Source organism: Musa acuminata, chromosome BXJ3-6 (assembly GCF_036884655.1).
Source record: "Musa acuminata AAA Group cultivar baxijiao chromosome BXJ3-6, Cavendish_Baxijiao_AAA, whole genome shotgun sequence".
Classification (NCBI taxonomy): domain Eukaryota; kingdom Viridiplantae; phylum Streptophyta; class Magnoliopsida; order Zingiberales; family Musaceae; genus Musa; species Musa acuminata.
Window position 1 is genome coordinate 29,866,661 of NC_088354.1, and position 23,230 is coordinate 29,889,890.

The following is a 23,230-nucleotide window of genomic DNA, read 5'->3' on the forward strand; positions in this document are numbered from 1 at the left end:
GGAACCAGCGCCCCTTCACCTCCCGAGAGTGGGCGGCAGCCCACTCGCGCACGTGCGTAACCGTCACGTCGCATCGGAAATGCCAAAAGGCGCCCTGCCTTAATGAAAGCCTGACGTGGCAACCCCGCTGAAGCGGCAGCGGGCTGGCACCTCGATCTCGACGCCCGAAAGCATGCGGCAAAAACAACCAGCTCCCCCTCAGAAAGGAAATTAAATGCGAAAGCTTTCAACCCCCGCTACCGCTAAATGGACAAGGAGGGAAAATGACACAAGTAGCTTCTCGGGACAGCCCGCCTGCATCGTGCTCCTCGGCTCCATACCCTTCGGGACACACCTGCGCGGCCAGCCCGCCTGCGTCGTGCTCCTCGGCTCCACACCCTTCGGGACACACCTGCGCGGCCAGCCCGCCTGCGTCGTGCTCGACTCCACACCCTTCGGGACACACCTGCGCGGCCAGCCCGCCTGCGTTGTGTTCCTCGGCTCCACACCCTTCGGGACACACCTGAGCGGCCAGCCCGCCTGCGTCGTGCTCCTCGACTCCATACCCTTCGGGACACACCTGCGCGGCCAGCCCGCCTGCGACGTGCTCCTCGACTCCATGACCCCCGAGCCCACCTCTGATTGGCCTGCCCGTCTGAGTCGAGCACCTCGGTTGCATGTTACTCGGGACCACGCCTGCGCCGTCAGTCCGCCTGCGTCGTGCTCCTCAGCTGCATGTCGCCCGAGACCACACCTGCGCGGCCTGCCCGCCTGCGTTGTGCTCCTCGGTTACACGTTGCCCGAGACCACGCCTGCGCGGTCTGCCCGCCTGCGCCGTGCCCCTCGGTCGCACGTTGTCCGAGACCCCGATCTCTGTTCGGCTTCCCGACTGAGTTGTGCACCTCGGCCCCATGTTGCTCGAGACACGCTCGTGCGGCTAGCTCGCCTGCGCCGCGCTCCTCGGGTCCGCATGACCAGCCCACCTGAAGTAAGAAGCCATGCATCGGACCCCCTGCGTACAACAACCGACGCATAGCTCCTTTCCGGGAGGGGAATATGATAAGGGTAAAAATGGCGACGTAATGCACCCTGACGTCAGCCATACCTGGATGACACACTGCCCGAGGAAGTGGGCATTAACGCCGACTTGATATGCGCCAGCGTCACCCGCTCCCAATCAACGACTCCACCGTCTGACCCTGCGCGCTCAGCCGAGGCAGAGGGGGACGTCGACCGAGGCTCGCCCATACCCTGCAGCAGCCGGTTCTCTACGCAATCCCAGTGGCAATGTCAGACGTCATCGGAGGTACGATCCTGCTCCTGCAGGCAGCCACATCAGGTAACATTAAACTCATCTATAAATACCCCAGAGTTCTAAACGAAAAGGGGGGGGGGAAGACAGACACAACACATATAGAGGCACTCCCTCTTCCAAAACCCTCTCTACGTCACTGACTTGATTGTCGGAGGGGTCGGGCCGAGCTTCCGACCCGACCTGTGTGCAGGTGCAAGACGACGTCGCCTCTTCCCGATGCTACGACAAAGCCCTCCACCCGACGCGACATCCCGACCGGACCCCCGTAATCGGCTACCCAGAGACCGTAAGGAACGCCACACAAGATCCCCGCCATTCGGACCCCCGAACAAGCCGCGTTGACCCCGAGGCCACGGCTAAAAAAGTTGTTTACACCAACACTAACACTAAGGATGGAATGCATTGAAATCATAAACAAAATCGGAATATGATGTCGCTGGTTAGTTTGACATGAAAGCAAAATTAGAATAATAAAATTATCTATAGAAAGAGATCAAATCACACAAAAGAAAGAAAATAGCCATAAAAAGTTAGCTCCTGACTTAGATTTTGACACTCAAGTAATCATTTAATTGTTTTAAATAATTACAAGTATAATTAACAACATTTATAACTAATTACGTGATTGCAAGCATGCATACTATTTTTTATTTATGTTTCGAATTTAGCCATCCAAAATACTCAAATTTCGTTTTTAGTCAAGCTGAATCTTTTTTCAAATGGTAAATAGTGAGGATGAGATTCAATCCTTTGAATCTCAACCAATTAAGCTAGCTATCATCTTAAAAAATTATTAAATACTACTTTAAATCCTCAACCCATAATAAGTATGATAAATCACCTATAGATTAATATTTTAAATATAAAATATTATGACTCCAAAGGGCTAATAGTCCTTTTATATCGAGTCCTCTCAGTACCCTAATACTAATCGTCCCTGATGATTGATCTATTAACTTCGTTAAATCTTAATAACTAGCTCAAAATACTTAAATTAAAATTAACAATAATATACTCATTCGATAAATCCCTATAAATTTTATTTAATCTTACCTATAAATTTATCTTAATCTTAACTCATATGAAACTAATAAAAATATTACAATTGAAACTTCCGTGTAACTTTAAACTTAAGGGAATCTCGTACGTCATTAGATTAATATATTTTAAATATAAAATATTTATCGATAAATGAGTCCGGTACCTTCTCGTTGGTATTTCTCTCAACCTTGATCGCCGAGTCCGACCTAACCAGATCGGACTATTCTAACTCGACTCCCCTCATGGAAGCGACAGAGACGGCCCACATGGGAAACACGCGGCCTTCTCTAGACCGCCAACCTTTACTTGCCTTTCCCTTTCACCTCCACCCTTTTCTCGCTCGGTGGATGCGTCGGTTGTCCACAACCTAATCGAATTATTGCGCGGTGGAAGTAGGAGAGTTTTTCCACACCGGTGAAGATAATGCGGCATCTGTACATATCGCAGTTTCGTGTTCTGACCGCGGCTGGGATTGATATGTCTAAGTGGGGCGTCTCATTCAACTTGGTCGTCGGATTCATAGGTGAGTTCCTTCACTCACCCAGATTTACGAACACTTGGTGTGAATGAGTCGACCAACCGCCACTAGTGAGCCACACACACAACGCGCGTCCCCCACGACCCAACTGACCCAAAACAAAAACAAAACTGCGCCACCACATACTGTACAAATTCCTCCCAATTCATGCTATCTTTAGAGAGCTGAGAACCGCCAGATACCACACCGACCACCGCTGTTCGAGGCTAAAGAAGGAAGAGACGACGGTTTTGGATTTTGTCTAACCGAACCCGTCAGCGTGAGCCAAACAAGATCCTTCTTCTTCGCCTTCGCCGTCTCGAATCGAATTAGGGTTCTGAAATCAGGGGAGGAGAGATGCTACAGGGGTGGAAAAAGTACCTGTTTCACTCCAAGGAGGGTGGCGATGGCGGTGGCGGGGGAGTGCGGTGGGGTAGGATCAGCGCTTCCGTTTGCTTTCTCGTCCTCCTCTCCTTGGCCTTCGTTTGCTTCTCCGCCTTTTATTCCGGAGACTACGGGTGGTCGGCCGCTACCGCCAACATCGGACTCGGCCCCGCCGCTGAAGCCGCGGCAGCTGTTGCCGACCCCTCGCCGACCAATCTCTCCCACATCGTCTTCGGCATCGGGGGGTCGGCGCGCACGTGGAGCCGGCGGCGGGGGTACAGCGAGCTGTGGTGGCGGCCGGGAGTGACACGGGGCCACGTGTGGCTCGACAAGGCGCCGCCCGAGGGGGCGTGGCCGGCCATGAGCCCACCGTACCGAGTGTCCGCGAACGCGTCCCGGTTCCGGGAGCGGGCGTCGGCGTCGCGGATAGCGCGGATCGTGGCGGAGTCGCAGCGGCTGCACGCCGGGGACGCTGGGGTTCGGTGGTTCGTGATGGGGGACGACGACACCGTCTTCTTTGTGGACAACCTGGTGGCCATGCTGGGGAAGTACGACCACGAGGAGATGTACTACGTGGGCGCGCCGTCGGAGAGCGTGGAGCAGGACGTGATGCACTCGTACGGCTTGGCGTACGGCGGCGGAGGGTTCGCGGTGAGCGCCCCAGCAGCGGCCGAGCTAGCCCGAGCCCTCGACGGGTGTCTCGACCGCTACGCCCAATTGTACGGCAGCGATCAGCGGGTGCACTCCTGCTTGAGCGAGCTCGGCGTGCCGCTCACTCGCGAGCCTGGATTCCACCAAGTAAGCTTCCTCTTCCTCTCGTAATTAAAATTGCTTACTCATATATATATATATATATATATATATATATATATATATATATATATATATATATATATATATATATATATATATATATATATATATATATATATATATATATATATATATATATACTCGTACTCTACTCTTCTTGCGTTCACAAGAAAACGGAAAAAATCAAACAAGCAATGCAGAAAAATTGTTCTAAATTTATTTTTAAAAAGATTTATTAGTTTATTGGAGAAAAACAAGGTGGTGCTGATGTCAGAGATTGTCTAAGCAATTGGTGTGGAAATGCCTTGAACTCAAAGGAGTCTCAGTCATGGTCCTCTTCAATTATTGTACAATTCCAGTTGTGACGATCCCACCAGTGGAACAGAGAAGCTTCGGACCCCAAAGAGTGGATGGAGGATATCCGTAGATTTGTGGGTCGGAATAGCATTTGCCCCACGTATGTTTACCTTTACGTATCCAACTAAAAGTCTAATCTAAACCACGTGTTTGCTCCGAAATCACAGGCAGTCAGCCTCAGATGAGTCCATAAAGCAAACGTGGTGGTCCTCTAGCTCGATTCCTGCTATATAGACTTGTTTATTTGGATGCTCTACAATGCCTCGTGGTGTGTGATAACAACAAAAACTTGGTCGCTCGTTGTCGCGTGACTGCAGCTGGACATCCGAGGCGACGCGTACGGGTTGCTGGCGGCGCACCCGGTGGCGCCGCTGGTGTCGCTGCACCACCTGGACTACCTAGCGCCCATCACGCCGCGCGGGGGCGACCGGCTCGGTGCCCTGCGCACGCTCATGGACGCGGCCCGCCTCGACCCCGCACGCATCCTGCAGCAGTGCTTCTGCTACGAGGCCCAGAGAGGCTTCGCATGGTCCGTCTCCGTTTCCTGGGGATACACCGTGCAGCTGTACCCGCGGGTCTTGGCGGCCAATGACATGGAGGTCCCGCTCCGCACCTTCAAGACCTGGAGGAGCTTCGGCGATGGGCCATTCACGTTCAACACCCGCCAGGTGGCGCCGGACCGGCCCTGCGATCGCCCGCTGCTCTACTTCCTCAGCAGCGTGAAGAAGAAGAACGGGCAAGACGGGAGTGGAAGCACGATGTCGGAGTACTCCCGATACCGAGAGGAGGAGGACGGGCGGTGCAAAGGCCTCCCTGGTTATGGTGCGGCCTTGAAGGTGGAAACCGTCAAGGTGTTCGCGCCCAAGATGGACCCCGCCGCATGGAGGCGAGTACGTACCTCTTCCTCTTCCCGTTCCCGAATGGGGATTAGTAATCGCTCAGGGTGACTACGGCCGATGTTGTGTGTGTCAGGCACCGAGGAGGCAGTGCTGCCGAACGCGTCGGTCATGGTGGGGCCGTAGCTTGGAAGTACGAATAAGAAACTGTCGCCCGGGTGAGATCACGTCCCCGCCGCAGGTGTAGACCGCCGCCGCTGCAGCTCAGGTAAATCGATGCACAATTTCTGCCTATATGCACAGGATACCGCAGCACGTTTTTGCTGTACATATAAACCATGACATATATATTTATGCCATTTTTGTTCTTAGCGAAATTGTCAGAGGTGGCAATGAGTTTTAATGTAATCCGATCTAAGTTATTTGTACTTCAAACCGAAAAACTGAAGAAAAAAATTTATGAGATAGATTTTGATGTCATACCGTGTTTTTTCATATCTCCAATTCTGATGTGGAACTTTTATGGCATCACTAAAAATGTCTATTTCTTTTATTTGCCAATTAAGAAAGAAAACTAGCTGATTATTTAAAGCTCTTTACGTATACAGCAAAATAAATAGCAATACTGAAAAGAATGTTAACCTGAACGGTTTTCAAGAGTCTGCCTTGAAATGTTTGATCTCCTCCGAAAAACCTGTTTACATGGAAAATACTCAAATAAATCCTGGATTACCAACCAAACTTTTACAGCAAATCAAACTTCACAAAACTAAGTCATATACGCTCAAAGCATCCACTGCCGATGCGAGTGCCAAACATAATTTCACTTGAACTGTCTAATTTTGTTGACTTCGCGATACCAGACTATTAACAGTGGATCTTCCGCAACAATGTTTTATATGTTTCTACTGCCAGTGAATTTTCAGTAACTTGCAGCCCAGAAGGCAAACAACCAGCACATCAATTGGAGATGACACCAATCATACAACAACAGACACACATGCCAATCAAACTTTATTACAGATATAATGCAAGACTGGCCTACAAGTTAAATTAATGAAGCTATGAGTTCAAACCAATCAATGACACCTTTTAAATAAGATGATTTGTCAGAGAAATGAGAAGAAAAAAGGACTCGTGAAGCTACCAGACTTTTTTCCTTTTTTTTTTTTTTTGCTTTAGGCTAAAACAGATTATATCTATTGATTATTTTTTAAATCTTTAAATACATTTGGAAAGTAAGATCTGAATACAGATAGAGCTTAACATATATGTCTATCATTTAATCATATTAGCAAAAAAGGGATACAGGCAGAGATGTCAAGCACACATTCAGTTAACCATATTCAACATTCGCACAATGAGATACAACATCACTCAGGTACAAAACTCTTATTAGCTACACGCCCAACTAAGACAAATTATAGTGTTAATTTGACGATCCCTATATTGTTAGATGTACTTAGCTCTTAGCAAGGCACACAACAAAAGGAATACAAGTCACAAGCACTTTCAAGCTAAATCTTCCAGTGAATGTTTTAGAAATGAAATTAGCATGAAACTTAAAAGTCCTGCTATATGAGGAAGGCATGCTGAAATAGGAAGACAAAGAGTGCCTCTATACAACAGATCCCATGTTATTCTGCCACTAAAGCTAGCAATCTATGATAGTTATATGACATCATAAAGAAAAAGGATACAACTAACTACAGAATGCATATGCTTATATTTGAGAGAACCTCAATATCAAATATGCTAGCTTACTCAAATTGACGATAACAAAAAAAACATGCCAATTATGCTGTTTTAGTGTCAGATTTAAGTAAACAATGATATATATATATATATAATCCTAATAAGCATTTTAAGTCACAGAACTAGATTTTTGTTTCCAATTGTAGAACAACATATAATGTCTCTTGATCATATTGGTGAGAGTCTCATGTACTGACCCACTCTTTATCTATTAAAGACTGCAGTAACCTCATAAAATAACATAAATTTGTTTGTGGTGAATTATTTCTCTTAACTAGTAATATATGTTAAAAGGGCGTACCTAGTACACAAGGCTTCCGCCAATGTGAGATCCGAAGAGGGTCAATGTATGCAGCCTTACCCAGTACAAGAGGTTATTTTCTAATATACAATAGCTAATAAAATAACCATGTAGTTTCTGAACTGTCAGGAACATGTTTACCCTAATATGTTTCAAGTTTTAGCTATACAGATGCACAAATCCAATTTTGTTTTCCTCGTCTAGCTATCAAAACCAAATTACAAGAGTTCAAACTAAAACACATAGACAAACAATGTTAGAAAAGATTCTTCAATTCAGAACAGAACCACAAAATAGCTACTACCACAAAGAAGAGAAACTCCAAGATTCATATGGCTACAATCAGCTTAAAAAAGGGTGAAAAGGGAACAACAAAATACGAACATTGACTGTGTTGGTTTAATAATAGCCATACGGTAATGAGTAGTCTGTTCCTATATCGAACAGGTAAAGACATATATAATCATACTGATTCCTGGATTACACTGGATTCTATAATCCATAAATGGAAATAAAAAATTTGAAACCTATAGGAGCTTAATCAAGTATACAATAATTTAGGTGAAATGGCATGTAACATAATGAGAACATGGTGTTATAGGAAATGGGAATTTGAATCCTCATATGCAGCACCGAAATGCTAACTAAATCTTAAAATGCATTACTAACTACCAGTAATCATTAAGCTTTTTGTTATGACTTTAGTCTTTTCACTTGAAAGATCTGAAATTAGAGAAAGGTTTCAGTACCTGGTATTGTACGGTATTTTGGCTCCGACCATCAGGATGCATCTCTCGGACGACGCAACATGGTACACAGATACAGTGCAGCATGCCCAGCTGATCGTAATCCACGGCTTGATCACCTCCATGTTCACTTTGTCCTGACAACCAAGAAGGATCAGGAATCCAAATCGCCAAGATCCATACCAAAAACCCGTAAAAGACGACATGTTTGATTCTAAAACGTAGTGAATTGAGTAAACCTAATTATTATGGTGGACTTCAGATTGAATCCAAGGAGGTAGGACGAAGCTGATGCCGGAAGACCAAGAAACCCTAATCGATGTCTTGGAACAGGGGCCGCTGCAGGTGGATCGAAGAAAAATAAGGGGAGAGATCGACGAACTCACCCGCAATATGCGGCTTGGCATCTTCATGTTAGGGTTTGTGGTGAGAGCGGAAGGGATGTGCCTCGGATTCCAAAATGGGGCCGATGCGAGGTTGCGTCTGCCTCGGCTCGCCCACGATTCCAAAGAGGGAAGCGGGGGGATTTGAATGAGAGGGTTGCCAAGCGCTCTTAAATCGTCCGAAACGCGTAATACGTGTTTTATGGTGGGTTTAGTTTGAACATCTTCTCATAAATATTCGATGAGTCGTAACAATATGTCAGCATCCATATGGAAACGAACCGACACGTAAAATCAACGTTAGCACTTTGAGCAAGCCTCAATGTGAGCTACCATGTGATCATGGTTAATTTATCCAATAAACAACAACACAAAGGTTTTCTATGCTTTCTCAACTCTATGCCTGGAAAATGTGCATCTCTATTCTTGAATGCACTGTTCCGAGATATATATATATATAGAAGATAAGTTTTTTCCGAGGAAATCTTATCTATTCTATTGAGAGAAATTCTTTCTCCTAATTTGTATAAATAGGAGAGGGAACATGTTAATGTATCGAAGCATTTTTCATTTCTTCAATAAAGCTTTTTCACTTCTTCAGTAATTATTTTTATTTTTTATTTTTTTCATCAATATATATATATATATATATAACATCAAATCTGATCGATGATAATCTTTTCAAATTCAATTCGAAAATATATATTTTTCGTATATAATTGGTTTTCTGAGCAAAATTAGATATGACTGGACAATCATAAAAAACACTAACAGATTCGATTTAGAAAATCATGATCATATAAGTCACATGTGTATATTCAAACAGATCAACGAATAAATTATCCAATATGAATAAAAAATTTAAATTTGGCAAAATAAATAATTCAAGTATGACTAAGATACATTCCATTGTCTAACTTATTCACTTTTACCCATAGGTTAAAAAAAGAGAAAAATAATCATTCACTTTTACTAAGACAGCGTCACTGCTGCTATTATTAAAGTAAAACTACTACTGTGCGATGGTGATCTTTTTGAAGACAAATAATCATTCTATTATATTCTCTCTTTCTATGTTAAGATTATAAACATTGGCTTTTCCCCCTTATTTTTCTCCTCGTTTTTATTGTTGTGATTCCAATAATTGTACTTGAGGTTGTCCAAGAATCACCAAATGGGCCCCCATTGTGGGCCAGGCTGCAGGATTACCATCAGGGTTATTTGGGTAATTTGACTCTGGATTGTTGGAAGTAAGCGGAGACCGGACCGATCTCATCAACGCGTCGTCCGAGTCATCACCCTGCCCAACACGGTCTCGGTCCGAACCGGGTCACTGTCTCTTTTGCATCGGGGTTTTTTGGGTGATGTGAGCCGGAATCTATTCGAAGTAGGCGGACACCGGTCCGATTTCATCCACCCGTCGTCTGAGTCATCACCCTGCCCAACACGGTCTCGGCTCGAACCGGGTCACTTTCTCTTTTCCATCAGGATTCTTTAGGTAATTTGACTTGGGACTATGCGAAGTGGGCAGAGAGCGAACCGATCTCATCAACGCGTCGCGCGAGTTACCACCCTGCCCAACACGGACTCGGCCTGAACCCGTCACTTTCTCCGACCGAACTCATATAGGTAACGGGAACTCGCCACGTCGACGACGCCTTATGACGCCGTCTGCGTGTCGAAACCACGCCGTCACGCACGCCGGTACGAGCCCTCGTAAGTAAGTCAGCATGCCCCTAGTCTTCTCTTCCGAACTCCCTCCTATCCCATCCGCCCAATCCCAAATCCCAAGTCTTAGCAGCATTTGGGTGCAAATTAAACGAGGGGTTTTGGAATTTGGATTCTTTTCTCCGTTATTTAGTTTGATTTCTTTTGGGATTTCGATTTCGAATCAGATTCGTTCCGCCAACAAAGCGATGCTGGTTTGAATGGTGTTTTTGCGGTAGTTTCTCGAAAAATCGGATTTTTAGGGCTTTCGTTACGTATCTATTAGTTTTCCAGTTCAAAGCTTGGATCTTTAAGAGGTTCCTCGCCTCCTCCGGAGCTCCGTCATCACTGCCGCCGTCGCTTGCTTTTTGTCTTTGATTTCCTTTATGGAGACGGCGCCGTCGTTCTGGTGCTACCGCTGCGGTCGCTTCGTCAGGCTTTGGCCCCGGGCCGCCGTTGTCTGCCCTGACTGCGGCGGCGGCTTCCTCGAGGAGGTGGACGGGCCTTCTCGTGCTCCTCCCCTCTACGCGGCTGTCCCACAGCCTCAGCGCCGCCGCTTCCCCTCCCCGGCCACCGACAGCGCCGCCTTTGAACGGCCTCACCAGCCCTCGGAGCTCAGGGTCCGTCGTAACCGTCGCGCGCCCACCGGCAACCGTTCTCCCTTCAACCCGGTCATTGTCCTGCGCAGTCCGCCTGACGTACGAGGCGATGCAGACGGGGCCACCAGCAACAACTTTGAACTCTACTATGATGACGGCGCCGGATCCGGCCTCCGCCCCCTGCCGGAAAGCGTGTCGGACTTCTTGATGGACTCAGGGTTTGAGCGGCTACTGGACCAGCTCGCCCACATCGAGATCAATGGAACCGGTGTCAGTCGCGTCTTGGCGCACCTGCCGGCTTCGAAGGCTGCCATCGAGGCAATGGCCACCATTGAGATAAGCGACGGCCACATCATAAGGGAATCCCATTGCGCTGTGTGCAAGGAGCCCTTTGTGTTCGGAACCGAGGCCTGTGAGATGCCCTGCAAGCACATCTACCATCAAGATTGCATCTTGCCGTGGCTCTCGCTCAGGAATTCTTGCCCTGTTTGCCGCCATGAGATGCCTATGGATGTACCAGAAGAGGACGACAATGGCGAGGAGATGGTGGGGTTAACCATATGGAGGCTTCCGGGCGGTGGTTTCGCTGTAGGCAGGTATACAGGAGGCAGGAGAGCAGAAGGGGAGCTGCCGGTTGTTTACACAGAGATGGATGGTGAACTCAACTCCAGGATGGCTCCAAGGAGAATGTCATCGTCCTCGCGAGGGAGTCGATCAAGGGAGGATGGAGGAATTAGTGTTTTCTCATTTTTCAGGCATTTGCGATCTCCTTCCTCGTCATTGAGGCTGAGCTCCGAACCTCTTCCTACCTATACACCTTTACTTACACGCAGAAGGAGTTCCCGGAGACGCAACACCAATTGGGGATTGGAGGCTGGTAATGCCAATACAATTGCAAGATCGTAATTAGAAGAAAGAACACCTAAAGCTCAACTTTTTTGTCTGCTGGATTTCAATTCCTCTAAAGAACTTTAGATACTCTTTATCTATGTGATTAAAGAAGAGCTAAAGGACTAGTATCTTCTTAGATCTATATCAGTTCTATCTCCCTCTGGCTTCACTAACATTGTCTTGATTCTTGTTCCACACAGAAAAGGCTGGAATTTTTTAGGTGGCTATGATGATATTAGGAAGGTATATGCTTCCATCTTGTAGTGTGCTTATTTCATATTTTAGAAATCCATTATTTTTTTTTTGGTATCGTACTATATGCTCTATGGTCTTTTCGTCATGTCATCCCTTTATGTAGAAAAGCTTGAATTATCCCCACTCATTGAGATGATAAGCTGTATAAGATGTATTCTTGTCCATTTTGTTTATTGTTCAATTTTTTAGTTTTCGGTCATTGACAAGTTCCTTACTTGATTGTACGTACTTTATAAATGAGTTGTTTGTTTTTCCTTAGTAATTTGAAGTATTAATAGTTCCAAAAATTACAGCTTTCCACGACTATGATTAACACAATTTTATGCATTGGTAATGGTTGAAAATGAGTGACCGACTGCTCCGTATGATCGATTGTTACTGAGAATATACTGTTATTCACTTTAACCTTTGTCATATTTAATATTTGCATTAGATGTATTAGCACATTTTCTAATGAAAGGTTCATCTGAACATTTTTATGGTCATATCAAGAGATGAAGTTAAGTCGATCGGGGTTGAATCATGACAAGGTTGGTGGTTGGCCTTCCTCACTGTTGGTTTTCTATATCTCTGTCTTTTATCACTTCTTCCATCGAAGTTTGTTAGTATAAGTACTTATCGACTGCGATACATATCATCCTCTTGTTTCCGAAAACAAAGTTGTTCTTGGATTTAGATTCCTTCATAACTATTCTTATGTTCTAGTGTGCTAAACATAATATCATAACAAAACCATTGAAACTTAGCAGGAGTAAGACTAGATTTCAAGACTGGAAAATTTTTTTTTTTTTTTTTGGGTGCTTTGGTACATTACATTCTGTCCCATTTCTTCTCTTCTTTGAGTTCCTGATCAAGTAGCTTGGCATCAACTCCATATATTTTAGTAAACCTCAGGTCCTAATTTCGTCATAATCAGAACATATTTTGAGATCATCTGTTATATTCTAGTAACTACTAAACTCAGGTCTGATTGAATCACATATGCCTACTAACCTACCAATCTTGTGATAGAATAATTTCATTGATTGGAGTCTAACAATGCATGCATTAGGGGTAGTCTTTCATTAATCTTCAGGTAAACAAAATTTTGATGCCAATCTATGACTCTTATTGGCATGTAATTGAGACTTTCTTTTGGACAATAAGAGTACATGCAATGCATTGTCAAAACCCTAACTGACAATAAAGGAAAGCCAATTCAACAGTAGTAACATGCTATAATGGTACTCTTGAGAAAGTAATTGCTGTGAGGAAAAAAGCACTAACAGAGACAACAACATAAATGCATGCATTCTTCACATGGTCAAGATGTCATAATCTTAGCTAAATGTGACCTATAAACAAACCAATCCTTTGTGTGGTTTGGAAAAATGCATGTTATTTTTCTTGAACAGGTGAAGGTAGTCTCAATACAAGGCAAGACAAGATGTGATTCCAAACTGCTTGTGTTCATTGGATTATGACCCACAAGTTCCTTTGACATGCCTATATATATATATATATAACCTTGATATTTATTATGGTTAATGATGTTATTATTTTTAACTATTATTATTAATAATTTTCTTTTCTTAATAATTCCCACATTCATTAGTATGTTGGATGAGTGTTTGCAGTGGAAATAAGATTTGGTGGCATCTCATTATCACTGCAGCCCGGAATGGATAGAAACATTTCATTGCCACTGATGATTATGGCAGTAGAAATCTGGCATTTTTGGCTTCATTTGATTTTTTTAGATGTTAGCAATTTATTAATATAATATTCAGTATAAATATTACTATTTTATAGCAAAATTGATAGAGCTTTACAAACATTAATTAATACAAATTTGTAAGGTATGATTTGAATTTTAAACACCATTCACTAACAACTAAAAGATTAAATACAATAATTCAACTCAACAACATATCTGAAAAGGATAGCTTCCAATGGGACATCAATTGAATTAAACATATAATATATCAATGAAAAACTTCTCAAAAAATAGTTATAATAATAAGTTTAAAGAATTACATACATCATACACTAGTAACAATGATCATGCAGGAGCTCCCTTTGTAATAAAATGGAACTTCATGTCATATAATGCATGAAAGAAGGAACAAATGGTTGATTAGATCAACCATGCAAACCTAATCACAGAGTAAATCAAACACACCACCATCTTCTTAGTAGAAGAAAAAAACATAGTATTTAAACATTGCAAATAGTAGGAATTCATAATATAAAACAGCACCATCACAAATGGTTAGGGCTTTATGGTTTTGTCACTGTTTTATGCTAATATAAGAGCTCATTAGTAGTCTAAATAAAAGTATAAAGACTTAATTATCTCAAAAAGTAAAACATAAAAACGTGATAATTACTTGATTTCCTCATGCATTTTCTATTTTCATGGAAATCCAATTCTAAAATTAGAAAATGCATGTGTGATGGGATTCATGTATGATGTATCACTCACCTCAAAAAAAAAAAAAAAAACCTAAAAAACTTGATAATTGCTTAATTTTTCCTGCATTTTCTATTTTCATGAAAATCTATTTCTAGAGTTAGAAAATGAATGAGTGAGGGGATTCATGGCTGATGTATTACTCACATCAAAAGAAAAATAAAAAGCCTAAAAACTTGATAATTACTTAATTTCTTCCTGCATTTTCCATTATCATTAGAAAAAGCATGTGTGAGGGGATTCATGGAGGATGCAGTGACATGAAGAGAGATGCAATGTGGTAACTCTCATGCAATGCAGTAAGGAGATGGCGAGGTGAATAAACTCTTGACTGAACCCTATAACAAGCCAAAACACCATCTAGTAGACAAATGACAGCCCATTATTTTAGGGTACGTATTACTTTTATTTTAGTGCACCTGCAACCAAGAAAAAAATATATATAAAGCTGCTATGCATGTCCAGAGAGAATAATCAACAGAGAAGAGAAAGGAAGGAGACAGGTCCCAGTCCATGCATAACCCCATAACTCATCATGCATCTGATAACCTTTTGCTACCACATTCCACCACTGCGTACTTACACTTCAACTGTTGATGCAGTTTCACTATTCATGAGTTCTTTCCATGTGTTGTTCTTCTCAAGGTGAAAGTTCATAGAGAGAGAGAGAGAGAGAGAGAGAGAGAGAGAGAGAGGAAGTTAGGGTTTTGGAGGTGTATACCTGCACACACCCAGTGTTCTTCAGCTTCAGCTTCATCAAAAGTAGTAAGTCATTTGATTGCCAATGCAGCATCATCAAGATTCTCAGAATTCAAAAGAAACTTCCCTTGAGCTTCTTCTTCTAGTGTGAGTTTGTGAATCTTGATGATGCCACACCAGCAAACAATGACTGCAGCTTCCTGTGTTCCACAACATTTCCTCTCCATGAGCTGATCCTAAACTCAGCTAATATGAAGGAATAGATCCACAAAGGAAGGATGAAACTGTAGCTCATAGAAGGCATGAAGAGGGAGTTTATGAAGCCATAGAGGAAGAGAAGCTTGAGAGAAGCTGAGGGATGAGGGCATAAATATAGGAGCAGGATGAGGGTGTCGATGAGAGAGAGGAGAGAGAGATGTCAGTGTCTGAAGTGGAAGAAGAGCAACAGTTATACATCGCAATCCAGGAGGCCCAAAAACCTAAAGACTTTTACTCCCACCTGACCTCGGCCACTTGCCAAAACACATCCATGGATCACCTCACCACCACCTGCAAAGCGGCAAAACACTAAAGCAAGCAAGAGAGTGAGAGAGAGGTACGAGAGAACCTTCCCCTTCAGGGAAACACCACAGTCCAAGGAGTGCCAAAGAAAGTGGCAACTGGAAAGGACTCAACACTCCCCCCCCCCTCCTCTCCCCGCCACCCCCCCTCCCCCCTCCCCCCTATCTCTCACCTCCCTTGTAATGGTTGCACTTTGGTTTGCAGGATCTGTTGCGTTTCCCACAAGCATTCACGCAGGAGGAATTGACACCCCTTCTCCCCACCCCACCAATCCTCCAATGCAAAGCAGCATCACCTTCCATCCTCTCCCTCTCTCTCTCTCTCTCTCGTGTCTTCTCTTCTGGTGGGGTAGCTACCAAACAAGTAGGTTAATGGAAGTAGCTGTCTAATAGAAATAGAATGGGCCATGCAATCACATAATCTGCGTGGCTTTACGTGGATATCTTTCCATCCTAACCAGATCAATTCACCCATTACGTTGTTGAGTGGTTCCCTTCGTCTTTTTGGGAATTTACACTGTGGTTTACCAGTGCTTGGGTCGGTAGGTACTTCCCCTCTATGCATCTTTGGGTGCCACCGCTTGAGCTCACTGTACTCGAGCTTTCACAGAGTCCACAGCATCCAACTCTATATTCCTTTCATTTATTGGCTTTCAGAGTTTGGTTGGAGGAGTTACTTTTTTGTTTAATGGATTTCGTCAAACCGGAAGCTGAAATGTTTAGCACTTGCAGACTATATAGAGAAAGATGGAAGAGAAAAGTAGGATCGGATATTTGGATCGATAGTGCCTTTTATATTTATGTACATACAATATCTTTTTCCCTATTATCGACTTTATTCTGGACATGCAGTGAAGCAATTAGCAAACCAAGTCAAAGAATCTTTGGCAAAATGGATTTGCTTTCATTGAGTTCTCAAAGCAAAGATAGCAAGAATGCAAAAAGAAATGCCAATAAGGAGCCACTTGGTGGTTGATTTGGACATCCCAAACACGTCACTGTCCACGCAGACACAGGGAATCCCATGTTGATTGATACTCGAGCACGCTCTCGCGTCAGCTTCTGTGTCGTAGTCAACCTGCCCTCGAGTCGGCAGCGCCACGATCGAGTGTGGTTTGTTCATCGACAAACACTTCAATGTCAAACTCCTGTTTATAAAAATAAAATTTCAGGAGTTTTTACTGATTCAAACATCCAAAGATTTGATGTCAAAAATTAGACTTTATTTTTCTTTTGTAGGTTGTGCATGCTAGCTAATTCGAGATTCAAAACCCTGGAGCAGGTTGGATCCAGACACTAGCTAGAGGCAATACTAATAATTGGGGTGATTTATATAAGATAGATTTTCTAAAGGACAAGTGTAGACTATTATCGTTGGTCCATTTGAGCAATTAAGATGCAACAAGTTGAAGCATTAGTCTTGCTTCTCAAGGAAGGTGGCGATCGATGTAGGCTTGCAGATTGGGTGGGCTTTTGGAATGAATAATCCATTCATTCATCCCCCGACCTATCCATCCATCGATCTTATCATTCAATCCATCAATCCATCCAAGGGTTGTCAAAAGGCGTGGTGGACTCTTTTGCATGACTGCAATGCTTTTAGGGTCATTTTGTCCGACCAGCCATCATCACAAGATGGCAGCAGTCACGCCATCGGCGAGGGTCAGACAAGAAGTAAGCGGAGCCCGAGGTCGATCGTATTTCTGCTGCCCTCAGCCCCCGTCATCTCTCTCTCCCTACGGACCTGCTTTTGGTTTGATGCGGAGAAAACAGTCCTTCACCAACGAAGAAAAGCTACCATGTAGGTAAGGACAATAGCTTAACGGACACCTGTGGAAAATCGAACCCGACTCGTTTCAGTTGACACGTACGTCACCGAGTTTAGAATTTAGGGTTTAGGGTTTAGGATTTAAGGTTTATGGACACCGTTTTAGCTTTATGAACACCGTTTCAACTTTGGGTTGACTCGACCGATAGATCATCCGTGGTAATTTGGCTTAGTTGCACCGACACACCACCGTTCTGATAACTCAGTGATCACAACATCACGATAACTCGATGGATACCGTGGCAACTCGACTCATCATTTGGATGACTATGGAGATCGTCACGTTTACCCAAATCAACTATCATATCAAGAAAATAGCCCAATTGACTCATTACCATCGAATCAAAAATGACATGATTTGTGTCGAAATAGAGAATATTCTCTAAAGTTATTTGAATTTTTTTCCACTAATGGTTCTTTCGCTACAACTCCGACGCTATTGAAAAAGGGTCTTCACAAACTAATTAAGAGGATTCAAGCTCTTTGGCCTTTGTATTCTCCACTTCATCTTGATCATTAATTTGGCTACGTTCTAACTTAGATCATTGAAGGATTTACCAAATCTCACATCGATGCTATGGTCGGAACAAAACATAAACATTATGATTCGAGTGTCTTGAGTGTGGGAGAAAAAAAAAGCACTCGTCTCAGATACAATCTACGATCCCAATATTTCCGTTGATTTGATCCAGTTTGATAGGATCCATCCAAGAGTTTGTATTATCTTTTATAAAAAATAAAATAACCAATCGAATTCGATCTCAACATGATTCAGATCCGTGACGGCAAGCAATTAACCCTATGCTCTGTCACCTTCCTTCAGTCAGGCACAAACAGTAAAAGGAGATTGACATGAATGGCCTTCTATTTAACTCTTGTCTCTGTGTTTGCACGGCTTCTGAACCCACGGATGTGAAGGGGAATCTGACGACTGTTGTGGCGACGGCAAAGGATAGGGAAGTGGGAGACCTCTCTTTTTACGAGTTGGAGAATTGGGATTGAGTTTTAAGTATGTTCAAACAAGAGTCAAATCCTTTAATATCTTTTAGTTTATAAGCCCAAAGATATTAACATAATAATCAATATATGATGATAATTGTTCATCCCTATGATTGATCCTTATTATGGAGAGACAGAGACAATCCAATTTGATCCTAATCTTGAATCTTGACATGCACTGAGAATCATAATTCAATACAGATCTTAAGGAAAGAAAATCGACATTATAAACATCCCAAGTAAGACACAACTCTCACACCCCCACCTGCAAGTGAAGATCACTGCAAGGTAAATTTTTGGAATGATCTCTTCGACACTCGAGTCAAAGAATTCCCAAGGTGTGATGTATACAGTATAAAAATGAGAGAAGAACTTGGATCATCATGAAAGAATTTTATATTTATAACTTGAGACCCCTAACTATGAGCAATTAGTGAAATGTTTTCCAAATTATTTTTATTCAAAAAATATATGTTTGAATTGTTATTTTGTGGTCTCTATTATGACATCTAGGTTGATTAGTATATCATTATAACGAGTAATAGGTTTCAACTTCGAATCCATACATAAACATTATGTATATCATTTGATATAACAATTTTTTTATTAAAAAAATCATTATCATGGAAGGGAGTCCTCATCCACATGTCGTTTTAAAAGTTTAATCCTTTATTGATGTGAGACATAAGGATTGGGTTGTTTATAAGTTGAATTATTTTTCATTCCCTGCTGAAAGAGCTTGGTCTTGTAGAAACTAAATGAAGAGGCTGCATATAACCATTAAAATACAGCTCATACCTGGAATAATGTTGCAAACTCCAAAAGGTGCCATAATTGTCCTTTCTCTTTGGTACGTCTGAATTCTGCATTTCATGCACTAGTAAGGGTTATATTTCTTTGGAAAATAATCTTTTTATCCTAGAAGAAATGAAAAATATTTTGGAAAATTGTTTTTGTCCCAATGTAACAAAAATAACTTTCAAGTGCTTCTTTCTGCAGTAAATAACTTTCTGCAGTATTATGCACCAGGAACTCTGTAGCCAGGATATATTAACTTGATATATCAACAAGAATAAAACAAGCAAGAGCAAAGAATTAAGGAGAAAAAAGAATGATATTTGACTTCCACCATACCATGTTCATGCTTTTTTTATCATCTTTATATTAATTTGCAAAAGCTCGAGTATTATTTATCGATTAGTAGTACTATAGAGTATTTCAAATCAAGGTTTCTGTATCATAAACTTTGTGGCAAACAACCTAGATGAACCTTGATATAACATAAAGAGAGTGAAGAAACATAGTAAACAAAAAAGAAAAGAGTTGACATGTCTTTGCATTTAAGTTGATTTTTAAAAGCTTGAATGGTCCAAAACATTACCAACTGATTGTTAATATATGTTTAAAGAGTGAATGTGGTATGATTTTCATGAATATACATTCAACTGTGAGCTCTCAAAGATGAGGTTCCATATATGTCCTTCATGCTTGGTATACTGCAACATATCTTCTTATTAGATAGTTCGTTAGCTTCCGTTGTCTATATGACTAAATTCTTATCTGATGTTGATGCAGAGCAGATGAGCATTCTGCAACAGGATCCACGGGCTCGATAACAGATAGATCTGACTTTAGACCATAAGAGGAAGCAACTGAAAACCAAGACTAACGAAACAACTCCACAAAAATTCCTGAAAACTGCAGTTGATGACGGTGGATAATCATCCTCTAATAACAATGGAAAAAGTTCTCCCAAGTGGCAGAAACTGGACTGGAATGCTCTAAGACCATCGCTGAAGTCTATTAACAAGGTTTAGCTCAGTATTATAAGCCACATTTTTGTACTACACATCTATGCTTCACTGTTGATGTTTTACTCCTTGAGATTTCATTCTTTGTTCTATAAATGAGGTGTTAATATACTTCTAGCTATGACCAAATATGTTCCAACTAGTTCAGTGGAAGCATGAGTTCCTGACTTTGGCTTACATGCTGTAGGCATCTTGATGCAGTTGTTCTATTTTTTCCTTCTTGTGTTTGGGTATTGTTGTTTGTGATTTCCAAACATTGGTGCAGAAGGCAGACTACGTAGACTAGTGGTAAGAAATACAATGCTTGAAGATATAATTAAGCTACAAGCTCTAACCTTTTAGGAGGCTTTTCTTCTGTTGGATGAACAAACTATCAAATCACCTCTCATGCTCTTCTTGCTTAATCTGGCATGTGATTGCTTGCTGCAATTATTTCAGCACAGGAGAACAAATACTTTGTTAAGGACTATACCACACTGATTAAACTTTGTTCACGAATAATCCTCTTTGATGAGCATAGGGATTTTCCCTGGAATTGTGCCCTTCACAACTGCAACAAGTATAGTAATGTCAAACACTATGGATGGTGAGAAATAATGCAAAGAGGAATCCCTTGGCACTATTAAGTACTATAAAACAAATGCTCTCTGCCCATATGGTAGAAATCAATATACCAAAAATATCTCTAACTAACAAAGCCACTGCTAGTTCTCATTTCATGGGAGATCAAAAGATGGGGCTCCATGTGGTTCAGCAGATAACAGCTGTTTAAAAGTGTGCCAAACTGTATACAAGAATCCAAGCAAGCTGCAGCCAAGAATATGTAAGAAAAGAAAATTATCTTCTTAATGCAGTTCCAACAAAATTATCACTTATTGATAGAACAGTGGCTTCATTTTCAAAGTTACAATCAACCATTTGGACAAAATCATGATGTAAAGAATTCAGGATATAGAAGGTAATACAACTTGAGCATGTGAAATTCCATAGACCAGCACAATTTCTCAAATTTATTGATTAGGTTCTACTGAATAGGTTCACTTGATACCAATGTGTTGATAATACCTCGCATTCAAAATGCAATGTAAGAAACTAGAATTTATGATGGGCAGGATAAATATATCTTTGCGTTGCTCATTTCATATTTGTCAACATTCTTCTGAAATCTACGTTTACGAAAGCTAGTCACCATGTTTAGATGATAGTTGATATATGAGATCATGTGAAGGGAAAAATGGCACAGTTGGGATAATCTTTTAACTGTTATGGTTGTTTTGTTCTGCAAACTTCAGTATAGAAGTTGCAGACTTGTATAAAATAAATATCAAATCTCAAGATGGCCATAAAGAAGAAGAGGCCACAAGTCAACTGTCAAATCTTATGAATCTAAGCTTCCTTTTGATGGTAAGGATATTGATTGGGTTGGCTCCTCTGCAACCTTATTGATCAATATAGGTCACTATTTGGAATATTGGAGAGTGATTCCTTCAAACCAGAAGTAACAAAATAGGGTCCATTTACTCATAAAGTAGTTCCATAATTCATTGTTGATTGATTCTCAGGGAATGTCTACTTTGGGAACAACTCAATTGCAATAAATTCTTTATCTTAATAATTTAATATCATCTTTCAGCTTCTAGAATTATAGTGTCTTCACCATCTTCCATGGAATCACAGTACCAGCCATCAGAAAGTACTAGCAAACAAGAGCATGAAAACGAGAGGCCATACCACTTTGGTGTAAGCCCAAGATGTGGTACTTTTGTTAGTACATTGCTGCAAGTTGCACAGAACTTGTTCCACATTGGATTGTATTCTTAGGTGCCACCATCCCGAATTTAACCAAGCTGAATGGACATATATTTGGGCTCTCATGATGGTCAAAAAGGTCCATCTAGGGCCAATTAGGCTTTGGTCATTCCTAGGGCTTGTCCAGGGACAAGTAACCCTGTAACAGTAAACCTATTGCAGATTCTTGTGTCCAACTAGTAATTGTTAGAGAGAGAAATTTTGAAGGATGTTAGAACCAGTTGAAACATCAAATTATAATGGATAAACTTATGAGAAGGTTATGCTCTATTTTCTGTTATGTTGGTTACTGTATCAGTCTTTGAACAGACCGGGATCCCCCATTTAGCGTGATACTGCATAAGCCCCACATTAGCTGATGTATGCCAATCCTATAACCAAATGTGTGAGCCTGTCTTTGTGTGACCAATGCAAAAATCCTTGATTTCAACTGTACACAGTAAAACCTAAAGGTGGGCTAATACGCATGGAGCCTGGAAAGTTTGAGCTAATATGAACTCTATTGAGAACTTGATGGACAATACAAAAGTGATGATGAATCTTGCAGAGCATCCACAAAATGGCACCTTAATATTGGAAAGAAAATGATCTATTGTACCTGCTAATATCTAACAAGTGCAAGCACCAAAAATTATGTCAAATCAGATACTATAGTTCAGGCATTCTGACATTCAAGATTGAGTGAAACCTTCCTTTTGTTTTGATTTCAATAACTTGATTCGCAGACATACTTTCAATTAATCAACTAGCTAATCGACCGTCCATCCAATGTAGAAACAGTTTCTCTTGTAAAGATTACACACTCCCTTCTGCACATCAACTGAAGTTTTCGTGGAATTTAGATTAGCATCAAAGTGTTATATTTAATATGATTCACCATGATTGTGAGCTACCAAAATGATCCATTGTACACAAAACTACTATTACGAGTGGTGATTCGAAGAACTTACACAACAATCCAGGTAGCACCACCCAAGGGAATAGGCACCCCACAGCAAACCACACACGAGGCCCAACGCTTGCCGCATTCAGTGCAGAACGTCCCCCAATTGATCCTACACCAACAAAAAAATCACACGAAAACACCCTCGATTAATGCCCAAGAACGGATCGAACCTATATGCCTTGCCCAAAAAGAAGCAAGGACAAGTACACAAGATCGAACAGCTTCTTGAAGGCAAGGGTACAATATC

General features: G+C 42.0%; 2 protein-coding genes and 1 long non-coding RNA gene across 3 annotated transcripts; 2 read left to right on the plus strand and 1 right to left on the minus strand.

Annotated features, from left to right (window-relative positions):
* The first annotated feature begins 2,708 nt into the window (after positions 1-2,708).
* LOC103988895 (uncharacterized) lies at positions 2,709-5,722 on the plus strand. Its single transcript, XM_009407568.3, has 3 exons — positions 2,709-4,034; positions 4,724-5,296; positions 5,379-5,722. Exons 1-3 carry the CDS (start codon positions 3,210-3,212, stop codon positions 5,487-5,489), a joined length of 1,509 nt encoding a protein of 502 aa, XP_009405843.2. The 5' UTR covers positions 2,709-3,209; the 3' UTR covers positions 5,490-5,722.
* Positions 5,723-5,791: 69 nt separating this feature from the next.
* LOC135641145 (uncharacterized) lies at positions 5,792-8,559 on the minus strand. The gene is made up of 3 exons (XR_010497589.1): positions 8,431-8,559; positions 8,048-8,181; positions 5,792-5,936 (listed from the first exon to the last, which is right to left on the minus strand). It is a non-coding gene; the product is annotated as an uncharacterized LOC135641145 (long non-coding RNA).
* Positions 8,560-10,118: 1,559 nt separating this feature from the next.
* Positions 10,119-11,941, plus strand: LOC135640204 (E3 ubiquitin-protein ligase RDUF1-like). The gene has a single exon (XM_065154437.1). The coding sequence runs from the start codon at positions 10,521-10,523 to the stop codon at positions 11,637-11,639; it is 1,119 nt and encodes a 372-aa protein (XP_065010509.1). The 5' UTR covers positions 10,119-10,520; the 3' UTR covers positions 11,640-11,941.
* Positions 11,942-23,230: the final 11,289 nt, after the last annotated feature.

What these genes read in the sequence shown, in the direction of transcription:
- LOC103988895 (XM_009407568.3), top strand. Translation starts at nt 3,210, where the DNA reads ATGCTACAGGGGTGGAAAAAGTACCTGTTTCACTCCAAGGAGGGTGGC. An exon ending in GCGAGCCTGGATTCCACCAA is followed by an intron (nt 4,035 to 4,723) that starts GTAAGCTTCCTC and finishes GCGTGACTGCAG; the next exon opens with CTGGACATCCGAGGCGACGC. An exon ending in ACCCCGCCGCATGGAGGCGA is followed by an intron (nt 5,297 to 5,378) that starts GTACGTACCTCT and finishes TGTGTGTGTCAG; the next exon opens with GCACCGAGGAGGCAGTGCTG.
- LOC135640204 (XM_065154437.1), top strand. Translation starts at nt 10,521, where the DNA reads ATGGAGACGGCGCCGTCGTTCTGGTGCTACCGCTGCGGTCGCTTCGTC.